Source organism: Macrotis lagotis, chromosome 1 (genome assembly GCF_037893015.1).
Source record: "Macrotis lagotis isolate mMagLag1 chromosome 1, bilby.v1.9.chrom.fasta, whole genome shotgun sequence".
Taxonomy (NCBI): Eukaryota; Metazoa; Chordata; class Mammalia; order Peramelemorphia; family Peramelidae; genus Macrotis; species Macrotis lagotis.
The window spans coordinates 930,877,272-930,899,454 of record NC_133658.1 but is presented as its reverse complement, the minus strand read 5'-3'; the positions used below and the strand labels follow the sequence as shown (position 1 = coordinate 930,899,454).

At 41.9% G+C, this 22,183-nt stretch overlaps 1 protein-coding gene across 1 annotated transcript in view; it reads left to right on the top strand.

Annotated features, from left to right (window-relative positions):
* Window positions 1-21,603, top strand: part of LOC141512337 (uncharacterized) — a 44,907-nt gene extending 23,304 nt beyond the window's left edge. The window contains exons 4-7 of the mRNA XM_074221195.1: window positions 684-4,054; window positions 11,471-13,882; window positions 14,276-14,396; window positions 16,498-21,603. Coding sequence (XP_074077296.1) covers window positions 684-1,852 — 1,169 coding nt within the window. The 3' untranslated portion in view covers window positions 1,853-4,054; window positions 11,471-13,882; window positions 14,276-14,396; window positions 16,498-21,603. The remainder of the gene's footprint in view (window positions 1-683; window positions 4,055-11,470; window positions 13,883-14,275; window positions 14,397-16,497) is intronic.
* Window positions 21,604-22,183: the final 580 nt, after the last annotated feature.

Genomic DNA, 22,183 nt, shown 5'->3' with positions numbered 1-22,183 from the left:
CAGTAGATAAAGAACCATCCCTGGAGTCAGGGGGACCTGAGTTCAAATCTGGCCTCAGACACTTAATAATTACCTAGCTGTGTGGCCTTGGGCAAGCCACTTAACCTTGCAAAAAAACAAAATCAAAAAAAATGAAAAAGAAATTGCTAACCAAGGAAATTTCATTATGCATAACAGATAAGCTATGTTATGAAATAATAGGTACATTTAGTATTTGTTCACAAAATAGCATGATGTTTAAAAAGAAAAGATTAAAAGTGCAGGCATTGAACCTGAAAGTTAAGCAGCACAGTTCAAAGTGGAGATAATTTTTCTAGTATGATGGACAGAACTTGCCTAATCACAGTGTGTTCCAGTCTCAACTGTTGATATCTAGGTCAAGTCACTCAGCCAATCTGAACTCATGACCTGAGTTATGAATGTAATGAGAATGTCAGTCCTTTCTGTATCACAACAGCTTTGTTTTGCAGATCTGATATAATTGTGAACCATCAGGTGATGTAATGTAAACCAATGACATTTCCAAATAATTTGATTCTGATTCTTTAAGTTTGAAGAGTTTTCTTTTTGCCTCTTGAAGCAGAATGTAAATCAGTTTGTACTCTGCCAATAGAGAAGGGGATATAATTATACATGTGTGCATATGTGACTATGTATGTATATTTAATATTTTTGTCTTTTAGAAGGAGAGATCAGACTTGAAATCAAAGAGACTGCTGCAGAGATGAGGCTTTCAGATGAAAAGAATCACAAGCAAAGATTCATGAATAATGTTCCCTATGACTGCACTTGGAGAGAAATCTGTGCTATATATCAGAGAATTCCCACTGGAAAGAAACCTTATGAATGTAATCAGAATGGAAAGATTTTCACACAGCGCTCCCATCTTGCTGTACATCAGAGAATCCACATTGGGAAAAAACTTTATGAATGTAATCAATGTGGAAGGACATTCACAACAAGCACCAGTCTTGCTGTACATCAGAGAATTCACACTGGAGAGAAACCTTACGAATGCAATCAATGTGGGAAGATTTTCACACAGCACTCCAGTCTTACTGTACATCAGAGAATCCACACTGGAGAGAAACCTTATGAATGTAATCAATGTGGAAAGACTTTCACAACCAGCTCCCATCTTGCTGTACATCAGAGAATCCACACTGGTGAGAAACCTTATGAATGTAATCAGTGTGGAAGGACTTTCACAACAAGCACTAGTCTTTCTGTACATCAGAGAATTCACAGTGGGGAAAAACCTTATGAATGTAATCAATGTGGAAAGACTTTCAGAAAAAGCTCCTCTCTTTCTGACCATCGTAGAATCCACACTGGAGAGAAACCTTATGAATGTAATCAGTGTGGAAGGACTTTCAGAACAAATGGCATTCTTGCTGTACATCAAAGAATCCACACTGGAGAGAAACCTTATGAATGTAATCAGTGTGGAAAGATTTTCACACAGAGCTCCAGTCTTGTGGAACATCAAAGAATCCACACAGGAGACAAACCTTATGAATGTAATCATTGTGGCAAGACTTTCAGTCGGAGCTCCAGTCTTGCTGTACATCAGAGAATTCACACTGGTGAGAAACCTTATGAATGCAATCAGTGTGGAAGGACTTTCACAACAAGCACCAGTCTTGCTGTACATCAGAGAATTCACACTGGGGAAAAGCCTTATGAATGCAATCAGTGTGGAAAGACTTTCAGATGGAGCTCCCATCTTGCTGTACATCACAGAATTCACACTGGGGAAAAACCTTATGAATGTAATTACTGTGGAAAGACTTTCAGACGGAACTCCAGTCTTGCTATACATCAAAGAATTCACACTAGAGAGAAAACTTAAGAATATAATCAATATGGAAGGACCTTCACAGCAAATTCCATTCTTGCTGTTTCAGAGAAATCCACACTGTAGAGAAACCTTATGAATGTAATCAGTATGGAAAGATTTTCACACATCGCTTCCATTTCAAAGAATTTGGGGCATTTTCTTTGTTTCTGCATTCCTGTATATGGCAAAATCAACTTGAGCCAAGGAAAGAATGCCATTTTGAATCAGAGACTGAGGCAGTTCAACAGTCTATCACTTCCATACACAAATAATTATTTCAGGTGTGATTTTATACTTTTCATAATCAGTGATCAAACAAACCACCACATAAAAATAATTTCTTTATTGGAGAATGTTTTCCCAAAAATTTCAAATGGAGAAAAATGAAAATCCAAATAATAACAGAAGCAATGCTACAGATTTATAAAATGCCAAATGACCTCCATTCGGCTGAATGCATTTCTGAATAACAGAAAAATCACTTCCTCCCTATGTCCATCTGACATTAGACAGATTGACTTCAGAGCAGAACAATTATTCTGATACAGTTACCCTGAATTCTCGTCCTTTCAGCCTCTAACTCTGAGGCTTCACTACCACAAGTTAAGTCTTTTCAGACTGAAATGTGATCTAAGGGCCAAAGATGCCATTTATCAAAGGGGAGACTTTCCATAAAATTTGATCAGGAGACACTCAGATCCATCACATCCTCATTTCCAGTTACAAATGCTCTCAAGCACCTCAGTTTCCTGAGTGTCTCTTGCTCTCAGCCCCTCACAGCTCAGACCCCTTTATGTTCCCCTCCCCCCATGGATCTGGACTACTCTGCTAAGAAGGGGGAAGGGAGAGTCCCAGAGCAGGGTAGGGGGAGATGGGGGAAGGGCCACCCTCAGGGATGACCTACCAAGTGCAGCATGTGCCCAAGTGGATGGAGTTTGAGCCCTGGGGGGGAGGAATTTGGTGGCACAGTGGAATTTCCTGCAGAAGAGACTTCATCCCATTGGCCAGACATTGCCTGTGGAGGAGGGTGGTGCTCATGCCAGTCTGTGATTGGAGGACACTGCCCTTCCTGGGGTCCTCTGGGCTGCACTGGGTGGATCTTCAGTAAGCCAGAGAAATACCCAGCCCTGGCTAGCTCTAAGATGAAGCTCTGGGGGCAAGATCACCTCTCCTCCTTCCTCCTATCTGGGGTCTCTGCCTTGTGCTTGCAGGTCACAGGTAGGACTCTGCCCCTCCCCAGTCCCTCAGATTCCCCTCCTTGGATCTTTGATCTCCTGCTCCCACCTCCAGGTGAGTGTCTGGTCAGTCCCCAGGAGCCACTTGCTTTATCACAACCCCTCCCACCTCACTCCTGGCCCCCTCCCCTGCTGCATTTCCAGATCCCCAGTTACTTCTCAAACATTGGGGTGCCCTCCTCCCCACATGAAGCCTTGGCTCAGTTTCCTGAACTTCAGACATTGCCCATATGGACCCAGGTATCCTTCTTTCAGCATACCCATTAGGTCCTGGCTTTTGGGCTGGTTCCCATCAGATCCTAAACCCTGGCTCCTGGCTCTAGTCTCCTCTACCGGGGTTTCTCTTGGCTCCTGAGTATCTCCGGATGCTGCTTCTCTACCCCCTCTTTTCTCAGAGTCCTCAAGGCTGAATCTCAGACCAGGTTTTGTTTCCCAGGTTCTGACTTCCCTTAGTCATTCCCTGGAGGTTCCAACTCAGTGCCCTGGCTTCTCTCTCTCTCTCTAAGCATCCTGTTGTGTAGCTAATATGTGTGTTTTAATTGGGGAGAGGAGATGCTGGGAGGTCAGTGGGAGGGAGAGCTCTAACCAACCAGCCCTGGGGACTGACTGAGCTCATTCCACCCAAGATCCCAAAGCCTTTTCTGCCTCTTGGGTCCCTGTAGGAAGATGGGAAGGAGAGGAAGGCAGAAGAGAGGGAGGGTCTTCTTCTTCAGATTGACTTCATTTTCAAGCCTGACCCTCCTTCTATAGGGTGGAAGCTCTACCCTGAGGACTGGACCTGGGCCTTTCTAACCCCAATGGGACCTCACCTTCTGTAAATCTTCATAGGCTAACCTCCTTCCCAGGAAGAAAGGGACCTCTGCCCCTCTGGGATCCTACTCCCTCCCCAGCTCAGTCTGCAGAGGACCAAGACCTGGCCCAAGGAGGGCACCTGGAACCAGAGACAGTGGCCCCTGAGAACCACAGACCCCCATCCCAGGTGAGTGTAGTCCTTCCAGACTGGACCAACATCAGCCATTGAGGCCATTTCCCTAGACAGAGAATAATCTATGAAGCTGACAATGCCTCACATATGGATTGTTTCATTATAAAATAGGTATGAGATTGAATCCAGTAGGACCTCTGCCCCTGCTCTCTGCTTCTGTTTCAAACTGAGTCGTTGTCACCTGGCATGTCTAGTACTCACCCCTCTCTCCCCAAGTTTCTGCCCCCCATTTTTTGTTTTTAAGTTCTCATTCCAGCTGTCTCCCAAGGATGATCCCTTCTGGTCCACAGGAATCATGACTTTGATCCCTTGGACCTTCCTAACCCCTTCTCCAAATACACAACTGTGTGGGATTCGGATTGCATTCTGGTGATCAAATTCTCCCTTGTGATAACTGAAGATCCAGGAAACCCCTTCCCATGGAGTCTCCTGTGGCCAAGCCAGGGGCAGAACCCTAAAGGCCTCCCCAACTCTTGTCTTTGGCTGTGCTATTAGAAGAGCAGACATTGGGCTTCTGGAGCTGCTCATGTTCTCCTGCCTCAGGTCACCCCGCCCTTCCCAAGCTTCTCTGAATTTCTTCTTTTTCAGTTCTCAGGTCCATTCAGTAAGGATTTAGAAAGGCCCTACTGTGTTCCAGCACTGTTCAGATCTTCAGTGACCACAAAGGAACAGGCTCTGCCCCCGGGAGTTCCTAGTCTACTGGGAAGATAGCCAAGCAGTAGCTGTATCCAAACCAGAGGACCTGCACCCTCCTCTGACAGCTTTAGGGACCAGGAAATCACTGTCAGAAGGGGAGATGCTAGCTAAAACTTGAAGGAAGTCAAGAGGCCTGATGAGGAGGTACAGCTTCCCAGACCTGGGAGACAACCCTTGGAAAAGCAGTCAGGTGATGGGGGTCCTAGTCAAGGGTCAGCTTTGGAGGCCAGTGTCTAAGGCAGAGGAGAAGAAGAAGAGGAGGGGAGTGAGATGTAGGGAGAATGGAAAGGAGGTTGGAGCTGGTTCTAGCCACCTACTGGGAACCATCTGAGGTCCCTTAGACATAGTCTTTTATTTGATCCTCTTCCAAAAATTGTCAGGGTCTGTTCTAGAGGCAGCTTAGGAGACAGCCAGGCAGGTTGGTCTCCATTTTGTGTCCACTCAGGACATCATATCAACAGGATGGACCCAAGAAACTGTCGGTGTCATCCTTGTTTTAAATTCCTATAGAGATGTTTATGTAGATTGTCTCCTCCTGAGGAGAGTTTGGGGTAAGAAGTAGAAGGTGTGAGGGGAAGAAGAAAAAGAAAAAGTGAATGAAAAAGGATTAAAGTGTTCCAAGGCCTTTACTTGTGTGTGTGTTTTGGTTTGTTTGTGAGTCAGTTATCTAATTCGCATTTGTTAAGCTCTTAATGGGTATCTTATTGACCCTGTGGATTTACTGAAGGGAAAAGGGGAGTTTGCCTGGGATTGGCCAGAGTTGGAGGGACTTGAAACTGCCCAACAGGGACCACTTTCTCACACTTGAAAGACTGGTCTTATACAGGAGGCAGGTCCCAACTTAGGATCTCCTAGGAGAAAAGGGATCATCTTGGAGGCTGGGCAGGGTGGGGCCTTTTGGGACTCCTTTGAGAACCCTTTCTGGTAAGATCCATCTGTGTTTTTGCCTTGGAGCCAAGATGGCTCTGTCTTCTGGAAGCTAGGAGGCCTGTGTCCCTGGCTCAGACCAGAAGTGGAGAGAGTGACATATAAGACTGGAAAGGGAGTTGGGACTTTACCTGTGAGGGAGAGCAGGTCCTCAGATACTTACCTAGGGACACAAAGGAGGAAGGACCCATTCTGGGACCTCATTGTTTGGGCAGGGTGAGGCTCTTAGAACTGGGAGGTTCAACCCAACAGGAACTGGCTTAAGTAGGAGACCTAGAAGCTGAGATCACTGCTCTCTGCCAGCCTACTCTTCAGATGGAGTTTTCATTTAAGGTTACATCCTTAGAAGGCAGCAAGCTCCTCCTGGTTCCTTGGACCTCATTCTCCCCCTCATATCTCTTCATGAGTGTCCTCTGGTGCTCTCAGGAATATTCTTCCCTGCTAGACCCAGTTCCTGCCTGGCTTCCCTGCCCCTGAATCTCAACCAGACTCCCAAATACATCCAAGGCCCCCAGGACAGCCCCACACCCCAACTTCACCATTGGGTCACACTTTCTCAACCCTCAGGCTATAAGGGATCCATCCTGGTGTCCTGTATCCCTGACCCTAGTTCCTGGTTGGAGATTGTTGCCTGCCTTCATCCCAGGCCCCAAGTGAATTGATAATCAAAGAAATGGGGACAAGTATGCTTGGGTCTTTGAGTATTCCTTGGGAAAGACTATAGCATGAAACAAGATAGTAATCAAGAAAAGTGGAGAGGGGTACAGAGGGAGAGGGGGTGGCTTATGAACAGGGAAGGAGGATGGTGAAGGGAAGCAGAATGGGGAGGGGTCAAGTGAAGGGCATCACTCATTTATTTAACCATGAATTAGAGATGGAATTACTAGGATTTATGGATCCTATGGAGGAGAAAGAAGCTTGGAGGAGGGAAGAGGGAAAAGACCAACTCTTTTCTTGGGATCTGTCCGTTAACATTTTCAGATTATCTCCAAATCCTCATCCAAAGGCCTTTTGATATTCTTCTGGTCTGGAGTTGAGATCTAGGTTGGCTCTAGAATTCACACATTCTAGGACCAGAACCCTTTAAAACCGCATCATCTAGTTGGTCTCTGCTGAGTCTGCACATTTTCCTAGTGTTAACCCTTATTTTCTTAGACTAAAATGAAATAACAAAAAGTTAGTTTTATCTGTGAAGTTTTCTTTAGGATCTTACCAAAACCATGAATGGACAGTATCATTACAGATCCCAACAGGCTTAATGAGGAAATGATATTTATTAAAATTTCACATTGAATCATAAAATTTTGGTGGTCAAACAATCAGGTTTCACATTAATACACAAAATTGCCATTGATTACTTTATGATTCTCTAACCCATCCATTATGCCAGTTCTATGTCAGAACTTACAGAGATCCAATTAGCAACAGGACAACTGTTTCCTCTTCTGACTTGCTATTTTATGATGTTATCAGATATGATATAGACATAAAAAAAATCTGGGATTTCTCCCTTTCCAAAGCAATATATAAGAATTTATTCAATCTCTTATAGAGATAGCCAGAACTATTTCCTGCCTTCTCAGGATAGTTTTTACTCTGATTGTTTACACAGCAGTGAAAGCCCAAACTTGAAGATGCAATTAGAAGGGGAAACATCCTGGTTTTATGGGCAGCCTGCCTGCCTTCAGATTTATAACTGGAGAAACACAAACCTTGAGGAGGGCAGAGGCTAACACTCAGACTTATCAACTTCAGTTAGAGGCTGATAAAATAATTTTGGATCAGAAATATAGAATTAAAGGGTATCAGATTTACACATTCAGCATGTGAATTTTATTTACTCTGATATAAAATAATTCAGATGTGATAAATTGTGCTCTTTTGAGCTTTGGGATGGTTTGTATGTGACTTACTGGTTCCCCTTTGCAATCTTATTTTCTGCTTAAAGGAACATTTAGGATAAGGGGGAAAGGGGAGAGAATGACCAGGGGGACCAGGACAAGATAAAGGGGTTTTTTTAGGTTTGTTGTTTTTTTGCAAGGCAATGGGGTTAAAGTGGCTTGCCCAAGGCCACACAGCTAGGTAATTAATTATTAAGTGTCTGAGGGCAGATTTGAATTCAGGTACTCCTGACCCCAGGGCTGGTGCTCCATCCACTGCGCCACCTAGTCGCCCCAAGATAAAGTTTTAACACATCCCACTTCCTGGTCCCCTAATCACTATCCACTACCTTGTCTGAGAACCAATGTAAAAAAAAGTGACTGGGGAAAGAAAAGGTGCAACTTCTGAGCATACAGATTTATTGAACTATCATTGCCCATTGCAAATCTAATCCAGACAGGGCCTCCCCAGTTTGGGACTAAGCTCCAAATGGGGGCAGGGGGAGAACAGGATGGTATGCATTAAAAGGGAATAATACACAGGAAATAAATGAGGATATAAGATAGTTAAATGATTTCTAATTGAAGGAAAGACATGGGGCTTTTTGAGTTGGGAGGGAGAGTGAACAAGTGCATTTCCCTGAAATCAGAAAAAGAGGTGGTCCTTTCCTCCCCTCTCTTCACCTCCTACTCCCTACAGCATTAGTGTTGAGAGACCTAGGTATTCTGGTCTGCATCATCAACTCTTAAGAGTCTCTAAAAGGAAGGGAGAGGTAAGATACTTCCCCCTTTCCCTCTGGCCTTGTCTAGACCCTTATTATTCAGGCTGTTTTCAAGTCACTTGCTGACTCTACAAATGAATTAAATCTGTGAACTGTTTGCTGTCAGCTTCGTGAATTTTTCAGGCTTGTGAATTTAATATTCTGAGCTTTTATACCTCCTAGGTCAGAATCTTGAGTTTTTCATTTAAGGAATGAGCCCTGATCTTTGGGACTGCATCACCCATCTCCTGTTATCAACCCTCTGGATCTCTATGATCTCCCAGGGCCCCTTAACAGCAAGCTTTGGGTGGGTTGCAAGACAATGGTTTTAAGTGACTTGCCTAAGGTTGAGCAGCTAAGTGTCTGAGGTTGGATCTGAACTCAGGTCCTCCTGACTCCAGTGCTGGTGCTCTAGCCACTATGCCACCTAGCTTCCCTACAGCAAGTTTTTGATCTACTAGACAGATAGATGACTAGACCAGGAGGGAGAAGGAAGGGCAGAATCAACTGGGGATGTTCATGATAGTGATGCTTATGAGAAAGATGTAGAGGTTCGAGGAATTTGGAAAGAATCCCATTCAGCATTTGAACCAGAGTTTGTGAGGGACATAAAATAGTTTACCTATTACTGTGGATATGCAAATAACAGAAATGCAGTAGTAAAAGGGGTCAAATTTCTCAGGAAAATTTAATGAAGATAAAAGAGACTAAGAATTTTAAAGAGCAGTTTATTCTGGAAAGGGTGGTAAGATAAAAGAGAGATTAAGTATTTTAAAGAGGAGTTTATTCTGTTAAAGTTTCCTGGAGTTTATTCTGTTAAAGTTTTCTGGAGTTGATTTCCAGAATGAAAAGGAAATTAAAGAAGAGATGAGAAAGACACTGTCCTTGCCTATAGGAAAATTTTCCAGCTGATGTACTCATTGAGGAGCAGAGAATGAAGGGATAACAGAGCAAAGAAGAGAGATACAAATTTGGGGAAGAACAACAGAGGAAATAAAAGAGATGAAATAAAAGTACCTCCAAACTATAGAAAAATTAACTATTTAAGGAAAAAATTCATTTGGTAACTTAGAGACTTATTGTTAGATTGTAATAGTCTAAATTTCTAGGGAAATCTTCAGAACTAATAATCCACACTGACTTCTCCAGTGCCCCATGACATATGTACCTGTCTAAGAGAAGATAAGCAAGTTGTTGAGGTTCAGGATACAGATATTCTCTCAAAAGTATTCTGATTCAGACCTTCTCCAGGTCATAATATAGGGCTAGGGTTAGGTAATCAGGGTCACGTAGATGAGGGGCAGTAGCTCAGAGAGCAAAGATGAACTAGTTAGGGACATCCATATAAGGGGTATACGTCAGAGGCTAGGGCAGGCATTTATTGTCCTGTGTGTCTTACACCTAGAAGCATGGATTTACTCATTTCTTAGTGGTGAGTAAGGTCCTTCCTAGAGGTTCAATGACTTCATCCAAATCACTAGTATCAAAAATAAGGTGAATGGTTCTTGTCTTTTTTTTTAAGTTTTTGCAAGGCAAACAGGGTTAAGTGGCTTGCCCAAGGCCACACAGCTAGGTAATTATTAAGTGTCTGAGACCGGCTTTGAACCCAGGTACTCCTGACTCCAGGGCCGGTGCTCTATCCACTATACCACCTAGCTGTCCCATTGTCCTTCCTTTTCAAAAGCTGATCAGACCAATACAAGCTCGGAATGCTCTACCACAGGTTGGGCACAGACAGACTATGTGAACATCTGAGGTAAATATACCAAAAAGGAATATGAAATTGAGACAATTATAAGGAGTTTTATGAACAATAAATATAATAAATTATGTGACATGGCAGAATAGTATCAATCATAAATTTCTTCTATTAGAAGTGAAAATAGAATACCTAAATAGGCCTATTTTAGAAAAAAAAAAATACCTAACAGGCCATCATTGAGCCTAGCAAGCATAGTAAGAATGCATGCACTTGTGTTGATTTGGACAAATTGTGTTGTCTGGCAAGTTGTTCCTCTTTGTTCTTGAAGGTATTTCTAGAGCCTCCCTGTCTGTTTCTCTTGTGCATTAGATGCTTCATAAATCCTTGTCACTTGATTCAGTCCTTTAGAATGGGAACTTTCTGAGTGGCTGTTTTTGTGTCATTTTGCTGCTGATCCTGGAGGTTGACTGGGAGGTAGGGAGATTCTAGAGATAGCTGTAGTTCTAAGTGAGTAAATCAGAACTCTCTGACCCCACAAGGTAAAAATAAAAAGAAACTTTATTGCAGAGGCTTCCACAGTCTCGGGCGTTGGCCAGTTGTGTTTTTTTATGGGGATTAAGAGCATCCTTAAGAAAGGTAGCCATGGGACAGTTAGGTGGCGCAGTGGATGGAGCACCGGCCCTGGAGTCAGGAGTACCTGAGTTCAAATCAGCCTCAGACACTTAATAATTACCTAGTTGTGTGGCCTTGGACAAGTCACTTAACCCCAATGCCTTGCAAAAAAAAAAGAAAAGTAGCCAGGTAAAGTTGCTATAGCAACTAGCCTGGAACAGAAGTAGCCAAGAGCTGTCCAGGTGATCTGATCGGCACCATGGAGAGGGAAAGGCTGGAGTGTGTCAAAGAACCTTTTGGGGCGGGATCAGGTGGAGTTAGGGGCAAAACAGAGATTCCAGGGATGGACTAAGGAGTGGCTTAATGAATGAGAGAATCTGTCTGAGGTTGCAATTTTAGGTTAACCATAAATTCTTAAATTAAGCTTAAGTACCTTAACTGAAGGCAACAGCTTGACTGGGAGTTTAGTGTCTTTTTTAACTCAAGGAGCTGAAAGGAATTGATGACATATGACTAGGAGAACATGGCGAGATACTAGTTTTGATAGGAATAAATAACAGAATAACACAAAATCAATATAAAAATAGGGAAGGTGTACCAGTTTTAAGAAGAATAATTATTTTAACAGTGCCTATTTGCTTAAGTACATTCCTTGCTTATCGGGGGTTTACTTATAAGGAACAATACAGAGAAAGGAAAAGATTACATTTATCTTTTAATAACTGAGTAAAAAGGGGCAAATATTACAATATTTTTTCTTCCCCAAAGTTCCCCTGCTTCAGTTTCAGTCAAGTCAAACTCTTTGTGACCCCATTTCGGATTTTCTTTGCAGAGACGCTGGAGTGCTTTGCCATTTTTCTTCCTTCAGATTCCTTCTTCCTTCCTTTTACAAATGAGAAACTGAGGCAAACAGGGGTGAGTGACTAGCCCATAATCCCACAGCTAGTAAGTGTCTGGGTCCACATTTGACAGGCTCAGAGCTCTATCTATTGTGGCAGGTAGTGTCTCCTTTAGGGAAGGGACTATCTTTGTGTCCTCAGCACTTAGCTTGCCTGCCTGGCTCCTAGTAAGTTATTGATTGCTTAATAAATGCTTTTTGAATTAACATGCTTGAATTCCCAGTTTAAGAGAATTTGAGGCATTTTCTTATTTTTTGCATTTCTAGACAAAATACCAACTCTAGTTACATATGGAATGTCATTTATTTTTATTATTTTTTTTACAAGGCAGTGGGGTTAAGTGGCTTGCCCAAGGCCACACAGCTAGGTAATTATTAAGTGTCTGAGGCCAGATTTGAACTCAGGTCCTCCTGACTCCAAGACTGGTGCTCTATCCACTGCACCACCTAGCCACCCCTAGAATGTCATTTTGAATCAAGGTTGGCATCTCTTGAAATTAATGAAGTGCAAAGGTGTGTCACTTTTAATTCTATATAGTAGGAAGATGTAATCTGAGTCAAAAACCTAATTATCAAATAGGAGACACAAATGACTTTCCATAAAATTTTGATTAGGAGAAATAACATTTATTTTTGCTTTCTCAGTTACAAGCAGTATATAGAATCCCAATGTTTCCAAGAGGCTTTGCTGCCAGCACCTCCAAGCACAGACTCTCCCCACCCCCCACTCCCCACTTCTTTCAGGGAGTCTGGTGCTCACATTTTATCTTCGTAGTCTTTCTTCTCAGAAGGTGGGGGAGGGAGGTTCAGAGGCAGGGGAAGGCAGTTTAGGGGAGGACCCAACTTCATAGATGACTTGCCTAGTGAGTTGGGATCCAGTTGGCATTGTTGGTTATCTTTCATTATCAACAAAGTCCAGAACTTTAGGGAGATGATGCCATGACCAGGAAGTAGACTGGATTTATGTGAGGGGTGCTTTGCAAAGTTACTGCCCTCACTTACTCCTCCACAGCTCCCTAGGTCCAGATATGGATCAAGATGGCTGGAGTTGACTGTGGATGCAGTAGGAGACCATGGATGCAGTGGCCTTTTAATACTAGGTGTTTTTCCTGTCTTACTTTGATGAAGACAATGTCCATCCAGGATTTCAGTATAAGCAAGAGAGAGGCAAAGAGGCCAAGAATCACCACTTTTGGTTTGTTTAAAAAACAATTAAACTGGGATGCCAAGACCCTCAGAATTTCCCTGTATTCTAGCCAACTAAGGAAGATATCTAGCAAAGAAGAGTCTCTTTAGCATAGTCTTAAAAAATCAATCTGGGAAGAGAAGGCCCTAAGGGATTCTGACCAAAGAAGAAAAAACTGCTATTTCCATTCAATGTGAGCCAATGAAGATCCCAAAAAATGACCAAGTGGCCTCAAACTGAGATACTTTGTTGGTCAATCAGTCAGTATTTTACCTTACTCTCTTGACCCTTGTCAAGTTCCTGTGGCATGTTTAGATGATGCAGTTCTTGCAAAAAAACTGACAACATTTTTCTGATGACTTTGCTCAAATAAAACCAAAGGTAATTTAATATCACTTTATGAATTAATGAAGCAACTCTCCCTTCTCCATCTTGTTTCTTTGTAATGAAATATTATTATTAAGAAATATACATCATAGACAAATGAAAGCAATCATAAACCAAAGGTATAAGCTATTGTGACTATGACACATCATCTACAGAGTGACTTCAAGCTCTCTATTAAACACTCTCCTTCACTTGCCTAGGAACTATCTCATATCACTCAGTGCAATCCAGGTTCTGATTAATAGTATATCTTCACAATTCTCTTCGTGATAAATTCCAATTTCTGCCATTCAGGAACCAAACTGATTTTTTAACTTTGTTCTCTTTTAAGTGATCACATAAAACTCTCTCATCCTCCAGAATATTGTGTACTGATCTGATAAGGAAGAAATTTCACTTTCCCCCCTAAGGATCCACCTACGTCAAAGATTGAACATATAATTTCAACCTGATTCCATAAGGAAACATTTTGCAGCTTTTTTTTTTCAACTAATCATTAGACTCTTCATGAGGATGGTTTCAAATGTTGACTCTGAGAGGTATAAAGGGATTGGCTTTTGGCCATTTCCCTTCTCTGTGCTTCCCTTTCCTCCTAAATTGATATTGGTTAGGCTAGGGGGAGTCTGGAATATTCTTCAGCTCTACATCCTGTACTTTTGATGATTTAGAAATTGGTGATATTCAAGGATGTGTCTGTGGATTTCACCCCGAGCAATGGGACCTCTTAGACCATGCTCAGAAGGAGTTCAAGGATGTCATGCTGAATGCTCTCTGTGAGTAAGGCTACTTCCCCTGGTAACTCTGAGTCTCCATTCCCTAGTGTGCAGGGTTTGGAGAATTTATCAGTTATTAGAGAAAAGTGCTGCTCTCCTGTGTCTAAAAGAGAGTCCTCTTACTGTAAAAGGTCTTTGCATGGTGTGATAGGAACCTAAGGGTTTCTTTTGTTGCTTCTGAAGCTCTATATACTTTCAGGTCAAAGATCAAATAAAGAGGAAATATCTCAGATATAGAACTAATCTCTGAGGTTATTTAGTCTATCCTCAACTTAACATGAATTATATATATATATATATATACATTTGAATATACACATAACCCTTTCCCTAAAGATAACTAAATTCCAAGTTTCTCTCCAAGCTCATCCCTAAATGCTTCTTCATGTCCAGGGCTTCCAGTTCCCAGAGAATATGTGATCTCTTATTTTGAGCAGAGGAGCACCCTGGATGCTGGAGCAAGAAGACCTGAGCAGTGTGATGTGGTGAAAGCAGTGTGATGTGGTGAAAGCAGGTAAATGAAAGATGTGATTATAAGAGGTTTGTGTTGTGGTGAAGCAAGGGCTAGATTTAGGGGAGGGGCAGGAAAACCTACCTTGAATTTATTTCAGATTTTCTTTAGATGTGGCTTCCTGGGCAAATACCTGAACCAGTGAGCCACCCCCTGTTTTCCTATTTGTAAAAATGAGAGGGTTGGACTCCATAAGAAAGATTTCAGTTCTTGTCCTGTGATTAACCTGTGATCTTATAAAAAGTCATTGGAGGGGCAACTAGGTAGCATAGTGGATAGAGCACCAGCCCAGAGTCAGGAGGACCTGAATTCAAATCTGGCCTCAGATACTTAATAAATATCTAGCTGTATGACCTTGGACAAGTCACTTATCCCCATTACCTTGCAAAAAAAAGTCATTGGAATTTGGGGTGAATGAAATTGTCTTAGGCTACACAATATGATCTCTTTCTGAAGTCTCCTTCAGTCCTCTTCAAGTGAACAAATATTTAAGTGCTATGAACTAGGCCTATGTGAAGCACAGGAAATAAATAAAAAGGCTTCCATCATGCTCATGAATCTCAGCATGGCAGGGCAGACAGACAACATATAAACAACTATACAGAAATCTGCTATGCACAGGAGAAAAACAGACAGGAGGCTCATATCACTGGATTATATCCTATATGGAGGGGAAATATAGTGAGGGACTATTAGGTTTCCCACAGATTGAGATGCTTTAGGAGCCTAGATAGAAGCCTCTGTGAACTTCACCCTGGGTTTAGTCAATTCCCATCAGAGTTAGAAGCAGAAAAAAGTCACTCAGTATAGGGGACGAGGTATGAGAATGATTAAGAAATAGGACTGAGGCAAGAACTTGCAAGTGCCTACAGGGATTCGGACCTGGGGTCAGCCTCTGGTCCAGTCAGTCGGTCTAGAACCATGGACTAAGCACTTCCATTTTTTAGGCATGGGGCTATACCTTGAGGATATAAAGGAAGTGAAGAGCCAGTCCTGCTAAGAAGGAGCTCCCAATCTGGCAAGCCATCATACAGTGATTTGATAAGAAGCAACTGCACAGGAACCTTACTCTTAGCAAATCCAAGGGAAGGAGACTTTTTTCCAAATGGAAAGACACTTAGTTCATTGGGAAATAATACAAAGAATACAAGGAATGAGGCTAATAATGGTTGAAGAAAGTAGTAATAGGGAAGAAAGAACAAAAATTAAAAAAAATACAGTCCCTTCTCAGATAGCGCTAATTGGTTCCAGAGCAGTGTAGTAAATTGAAGGGGAGAATAAAGTAAGTCATATAATTTTTTTGGTTTCCCAGTACATAGCAAAGCTATGGTTATATTCTACTGGAATCTAACACATGATCAAGGCTATAATATCTTTTAAAAGTCCAATAAACATTCCTTAATTTAAATTGCTATTACTAAATCAAATTTAACCAACATATCAGTCTTTAGAGCCTGATCTTGATGGTTGCTGACTGACCAGGATGGTGGTTACTAAAAGTTGGGGTGGCTATATCTATTTCATAAAATAAGGCGATATTGAAGTTTTTCACATGGACCATTTTCCCTTGAACACTTAGAGCCTATTGTAGGATTTTTCCATTACCCTAATTTTGATAGTGTTGTGTTTCAGGGAAGAGAACTACCCTAGGAAAGGTAGAAAACACATCAATATGCAAGAATAAGTTAATTTAACAAACAGCACAAAGTGCAATGGAGAAAGGCCACCGTATCCTTTGAACAGAACATGCTCAGTCACAGGATTGGACTCCAGTCTCAGCATAGTAGGGATTTTGGTCAGGTCACTCAGTCATTCCGAGCTCATGGCCTGGCTTGTTAATGTAATGAGAATGTTGGGTCTTCCTTTGTCACAGGTGTGTTGTCAGGATCCACTGTGATTATGCGTGAAGCTCTTTATAGAATAAGTCATCTTCTGAATGCAAACTTAAGTCCATTTAACTTTGAAGGCTTTTCTCTCAGCCTGAGGGAATTAAGTAGGAGATTAATTAGTTAAATTTCTCCCGAAGTAGGCAAGGGGTTATAATTATATATAATGAGTCTATATATATATATATATATATATATATATTGTTTGTTTCTTGCAGGAGGAGAGATTAGATTTGAGATGAAAGAGATTACAACAAAGCTAAGCATTGCTGGAAGGAACTCACAAGCAAGGCTTCATGAGAGATGGTCCCTGTGACTACCCTGGGAGTCTAATCTGTGATATACTTCAGAGAATTCATACAGGAGAAAAACCTTAGGAATATCATCATTGTGGAAAAGTCTTTGGCAACAGTCATCCCTTAGGAACTGTGAAAAAATTTAAATTGGAGAGAAACCACATGAGTGTATTGAGTGTGGTGAGAGTTTAGTGAAGACACATCCCTTATCATAACTCAGAGAATTCACACAGATAAGAACTGTATGAATGTGATCAGTGTGGAAAGGTTTTCAAATACCCCTACACTCTTGCTAAACATCAGTTAATCCATAGTGCAGTCATATAATCAACCTGGAAAGGCTTTTAGATACAATTCCCATCTTGCTTCCCATCTGTGAGAATCCTTACTGAAGAAAAACCTTCAATGTTATTTATGTGCAAAAACTGAGAGGAAAAATTCTGGTCTTACTAACCATCAGAGAGTCTACACTGTAGAGAAATTTTATAAATATAGTCTGTAGGCAGCTATCTTCCTAGCCATGCAAGAATCCATAATGGAAAGCAACCATGTGAATGTGATCATTGTGAAGACACCTTCACATGGTATTGTAATCTTGTTGACTATCAGAAATCTTATGAAGGTCTTAATATGGAAAGTGTTCCCGAAAATACAACAAATTAACTGTACATCAGAGCATCCACAAGGGGAAGAAATCTTATAACTGTAATTAATGTGAAAAGACTTTCATATGTAAGTAGTCTTGTTCAGCATCAGAAAATATAGAAGAGAAAACCCTTATGAGTATTTAGAATGTGGTAAAGCTTGTAATGACTGCTCCATTCCAGAGTATGGTCAATAATATGATTATTACAAAAAAATCATTTAGACTGCAGTCATCCCTGGTTTCCCATCAGAATTGACAGGAGATAGAAATCGTTTCCTTGCAATGAATGTGGAATGGCATACAAATGGGGGACAGCTTGTTAGGCATGAGAAAATTCATCTGGGGAACAAGCCCCACATGAACTCAATAGGGAAGACCTTCAGCTAGAAATCCTCTCTCCCTATACATCAAGGGTTTATAATGGAGATAAGATTTAGGAATATGCTCAATGAGGTCCTGTCTTTCCCTGGAAATTGGAGGTCATGAGATACCACAGCATTTACACTTTATAAAACCCATAATTAAGTGGTTATAAGCCAAATTATGTGATTTGTAAAAGTTGGAGGAACTATTCTCGGAGTCCTAATGGGCATGTAACAAAATAATAGCCAAAAATAAAAAGTCAAATTTCTAATAAAGGTTTTTAAGAGCGATACCTCATTAACCCATTCATTACCACTCAATTCAAACTAACAATCAGGTGGCTTAAATTTTATTGAATGCCCATCTGGACTTCCTTATAGTTATCTTTAATTAAAGGTATAATCTAAATAGCATTTGCCTTATAACAATTACAGGTTACAGTATCTAGTCAAGTGATCTTCACTAGAACCCTAGAAATAGTTCCTCTAACTTTTACAAATCAGAAAGCTTGGCTTAAAATCACTGAGAAGTTACCTAATATAGTAATGATCCTAAATTTCAAATAAAATGAGACCAAAATACATTATACCTAGATATTACAGATAATATCCTAGGTATTACAGAGATTCAATTTATAATTTCAATTTATTTAGTATTATTTTTGTACAAGGGCTATTTGAGTGACTATAGCAAGAGGAAGTTTTAGCACATGGTGACTTCCAATTTGAGTTCTTAAAAACTCTTAAGATCCCCTAATTCCACAAGGGGACTTAGGAGATAACAAGGTAATTCCATTACTTTTAAAATTTTCCTCATTTTTCATTTAAAAAATGTAAACTACCAAATAATCAGAAATACATTTAAAATTTCATATAATAAGGGAAGTACTCCATATTCTACTTTGTGGTTTTTTTTTGATGCTTTACACCATACTGAGATCTGGAAGTGCCATTCCCCTATATCCTTATTTTTTTTTCATCATTTCCCTTGTTACGGTAGAACTTTTCCTTTTTTTAATGAATATTTTTTATTTCCTTCAGTCCTGAAAAATATTTTCCTTCATGATTTAATTATTGTTATTGATGTCTTTGTTAGTCATATCCAACTCCTTGTGACCACATATGGAATTTTCTTGACAAAAATATTGGAGTGTTTTACTTTTTCTTTCTCTAGTTCATTTTATAGATGAAGAAACTGAAGCAAACAGAATTAAGTGATTTGTCCAGGATCACACAGCAGATCAAATCTGAACTCAGATTTTTCTGACCAGACCCAGCACTCTATCTACTACATCACCTAGCTGCCCCATAATTTTATAAGTGTGGTATTAAAATTATAACAAACATTGTTAAGTTTTTCCACATTGATTACAGTTCTCAACAATTATGTTATCATCTTCCTGTGAAGATGAACAGTTTAATCCTATTGAATGTTCGATTTTTTTTCTTTTCTGGGTACCTTTTTATGCTTCTTTTTAGTCTTGTAATTGAAGATTGAATTCTCTGTTCAATTTTGGTCTTTTCAGTAGGAAAGTTTGAAAGTCCCCTATTTCATTGAATGTTCATATTTGTCCCTGAAATATCATGCTCAATTTATGTGAGGTAGTTGATTCTTGATGTAGTCCAAGGTCCTTTGCATCCATCCACTTGTCATTTATCAATCAATACCTTCAATGTTCTCCCAATCCCGTTGGACTTTCCTGAGGAGGCATCGTTTGAAAGTTTCTCTTATTTTCCCAATATAGATTGAGAGATTAGATAGATGGACAGATAGAGAGTATAGCTAGATCCATTTAAGGGGTAAAGATAAAGTGACATGTCTACATTTTTCATTGATACCTTTGGTTTTTTAGCCAGAGATCCCTTTCCAGATGTATCCCTCCCACCCATTCAGTGAACATTTTCTCCTAACAAAGACTAAAAGAAGAAGAAAACCTTCAGTGACAAGCAGTTACCTTACCACCTGAGCCTGAAAGAGTACTTTATTCCCCATTGAGCAGCCTTACATGAAGGGAAGGGTTGCTTACTCTTGTTTTCTGTTCTGAGGAAAATGAACTTTGAACTGGAAAGAACAGAACAAAAAAATGACCATCAGGGACTTGAGACTCAAGAAGTCAGAGAGCTCCTGCTTCCCTTAACATGGCTAAGTCGCCAGACCCCAATTCTTAAACTGTTGTCAGTGCCTTTTGAAAACCTGGAAAATGGAAGATATGTCTCAGGTCTGGAGAAGGGATGAAATGTGGCGACCCTCATGCTAACTAATACAACTCCATCAATGTCATTGTTAGCAGTAGGTTTCCCCAGCCAGATGAGGCTACCTGATTCTGGAGTTCTTTGCAGTCTGAAATCCTGGGAAGACCTCAGGAGAATAGTTGTAAAAATGAGGAGGGCAGAATGCAGACTATTTGTGCTTACGTTTGAAAAATCAACTTCACCTAATGGGGGAGACAAGAGTAGGAATCATCTTGTCTCTGCGAGCCTCAGGGGTTGGCAGGCTCATGATCAGTCAGCAGTGAACTGTGATAGTGGGAAGCTAACAGACTGATTAAATGAAGAGAGAGGCAAGTTGACTAGGTCTGAAAGATGAGAGACCCTGTCCTGTTGGGTGCTGCCCTTCTCAGACTTGGGCTCATGGTCCTTTGGGATTTATCAGGGAGAGTAGAAAGGGAAAGGAAATGCACTTCCAGGGTTAAGGCAACTCTTCTCCTCAAAGTCAGGGCAATGCCCCAAAGGGTAGATAGGGTGGAGCAGAGATACTTGTGGACCATTTCAGGTTTGAGGGCCTGTTTCCTCCTCTGTAAAATGAAGTTCAGAAAAAACAAACTGAGCTAGCTCAGTATTTGGGAGGCTTTGAAAGAAAGTATGAGAGAGAACAGATTTTAGACAGACTACCATGGTGCTGAACTCATAGCTTTGGCCTTTGAAACCTGGACAGTCTACCAGTGCCATGTCAGGAAACTGAATTGCTTCCATTTAAATTGACTTAAGAAGACTCTGAAGATCTGCTGGCATGAGAAGATGCCAGACCCCGAGGTCCTTTCTCAGCTAGACTGCCTAGCATTCCAACCTTACTATGGAGTGTGCAACTATGATGGGCTGGGCACATTGTCAGAATGCCAAATGTACACTTGTCAAAGACTATTTTATGGGGAATTCACACAGGAGGTCAGAAGAAGCGATGCTGGGACACCTTGAAGGTCTCTCTTAAGAACTTTGGAATTGATTGTGCAATTGTGCAACCCGGCGTGGTGTGCCCTCATCAGAGGGGGCCCGTGCTCTACAAGGAAGGCAGAATGGAAGCAGCTCAAAGGAAATATGAGATACGTAAGTTTAAAGTACCCACCCCAGCTGTTCCCATGAACTACTTGTGCCCAACCTGTGGCAGAGCATTCCATGCTATTTATTTGATTAGCCAGTCATATACATTTTAATTCATTTATTCCATAATGATGTTATTTTGATCTTCTTTGATAAGGAAGGAGAAGCCACCATGGTTAAAGTTCCAAAAATAAAAATACTAAAGTATTCTTTTAAGATGATACTGTTTTATTAAAATTATACTTACTGCAGGACCAAGGCAACGGATAAAAAACCGAATTTGAGGTTAAATAACGCAGTCTTAAAGAACAAGTGGCTTAATCACAAACACTTTCTTTAAAGAGAATGGCGATCATGAGAAAACATTAAAACTCAGAGCACGGCGAATGCAGTGACTGGAGGAAAACGTATGTCTTTGAATGTTTATGGCAATACGATACCAAGAGGATGATAAGCACTGGTAAGCAAGGAGAGAAACTAAAAACCCGAGGAGCTAAAAATCCCCAAAGGGTCACCAAACTGGAAATCCTGAAGGTTAAAGGAGACATGAATAAAACTGAATTGAAAACAGTAACGAACAACTAAACCGGGGATTTCATGTCAGTTCAAAACACCCAATTTGTTAACCTCGGTTTCTAAAACAACACTGGAAAGCGCCAAGGCGCTGCAGTGCGGGGAGATGAACACGCGCCGCTGGGGCCGGAGGGGAGGCGGCCCCTAGTGGAGGACAGGAGTGCTGCAGGCTCGAGGGAAGGCCTCGGAGAGCATGCGCGGCCGGCTGGGAGCAGAGGGGTGTGCCGGGGCGGGGCGCTCAGCATCGAGGGCTGCCAAGACTGTCCGCACCCCGGACGTGACGTCAGCGCCTCCCGCCGGGCCGGCCCCTCCCTCGGCGCTTCCGGGTTTCTCCCCGAGAGGAGCCTGAGAGAGTGGGGGCGGGGCGCAGTCGGGGCAGCGGAGGCTCCGGCCTATTGGCCGAGGCGCATGCAGGGGGCGGGCCTGAGGTGTCGGACCAGGCGGTGATTGGAGGAAACGGCGGGGGCGGGGCTGCAGAGGAGGATCTCCCAGAGTCCCCGCGCGAACTCTAGACCCAGCGGCCCCCCCCCCCCGGGCCTGCGCAGTGCGGGCGGCGCCCAGGGGGGCCCGTGGCCCCGGCTCCGCCCCCGGCTCCGCCCCCGCCTGCTTTCCTGCCCCCCAGGACTCCTCCGCGGCGCGCCCCCTCCCCTCCTGGGTCCCGGCCTCACGGGCCCCACCCCGCGTCCCCGGCTCGCTCCTCCCTGTGCCC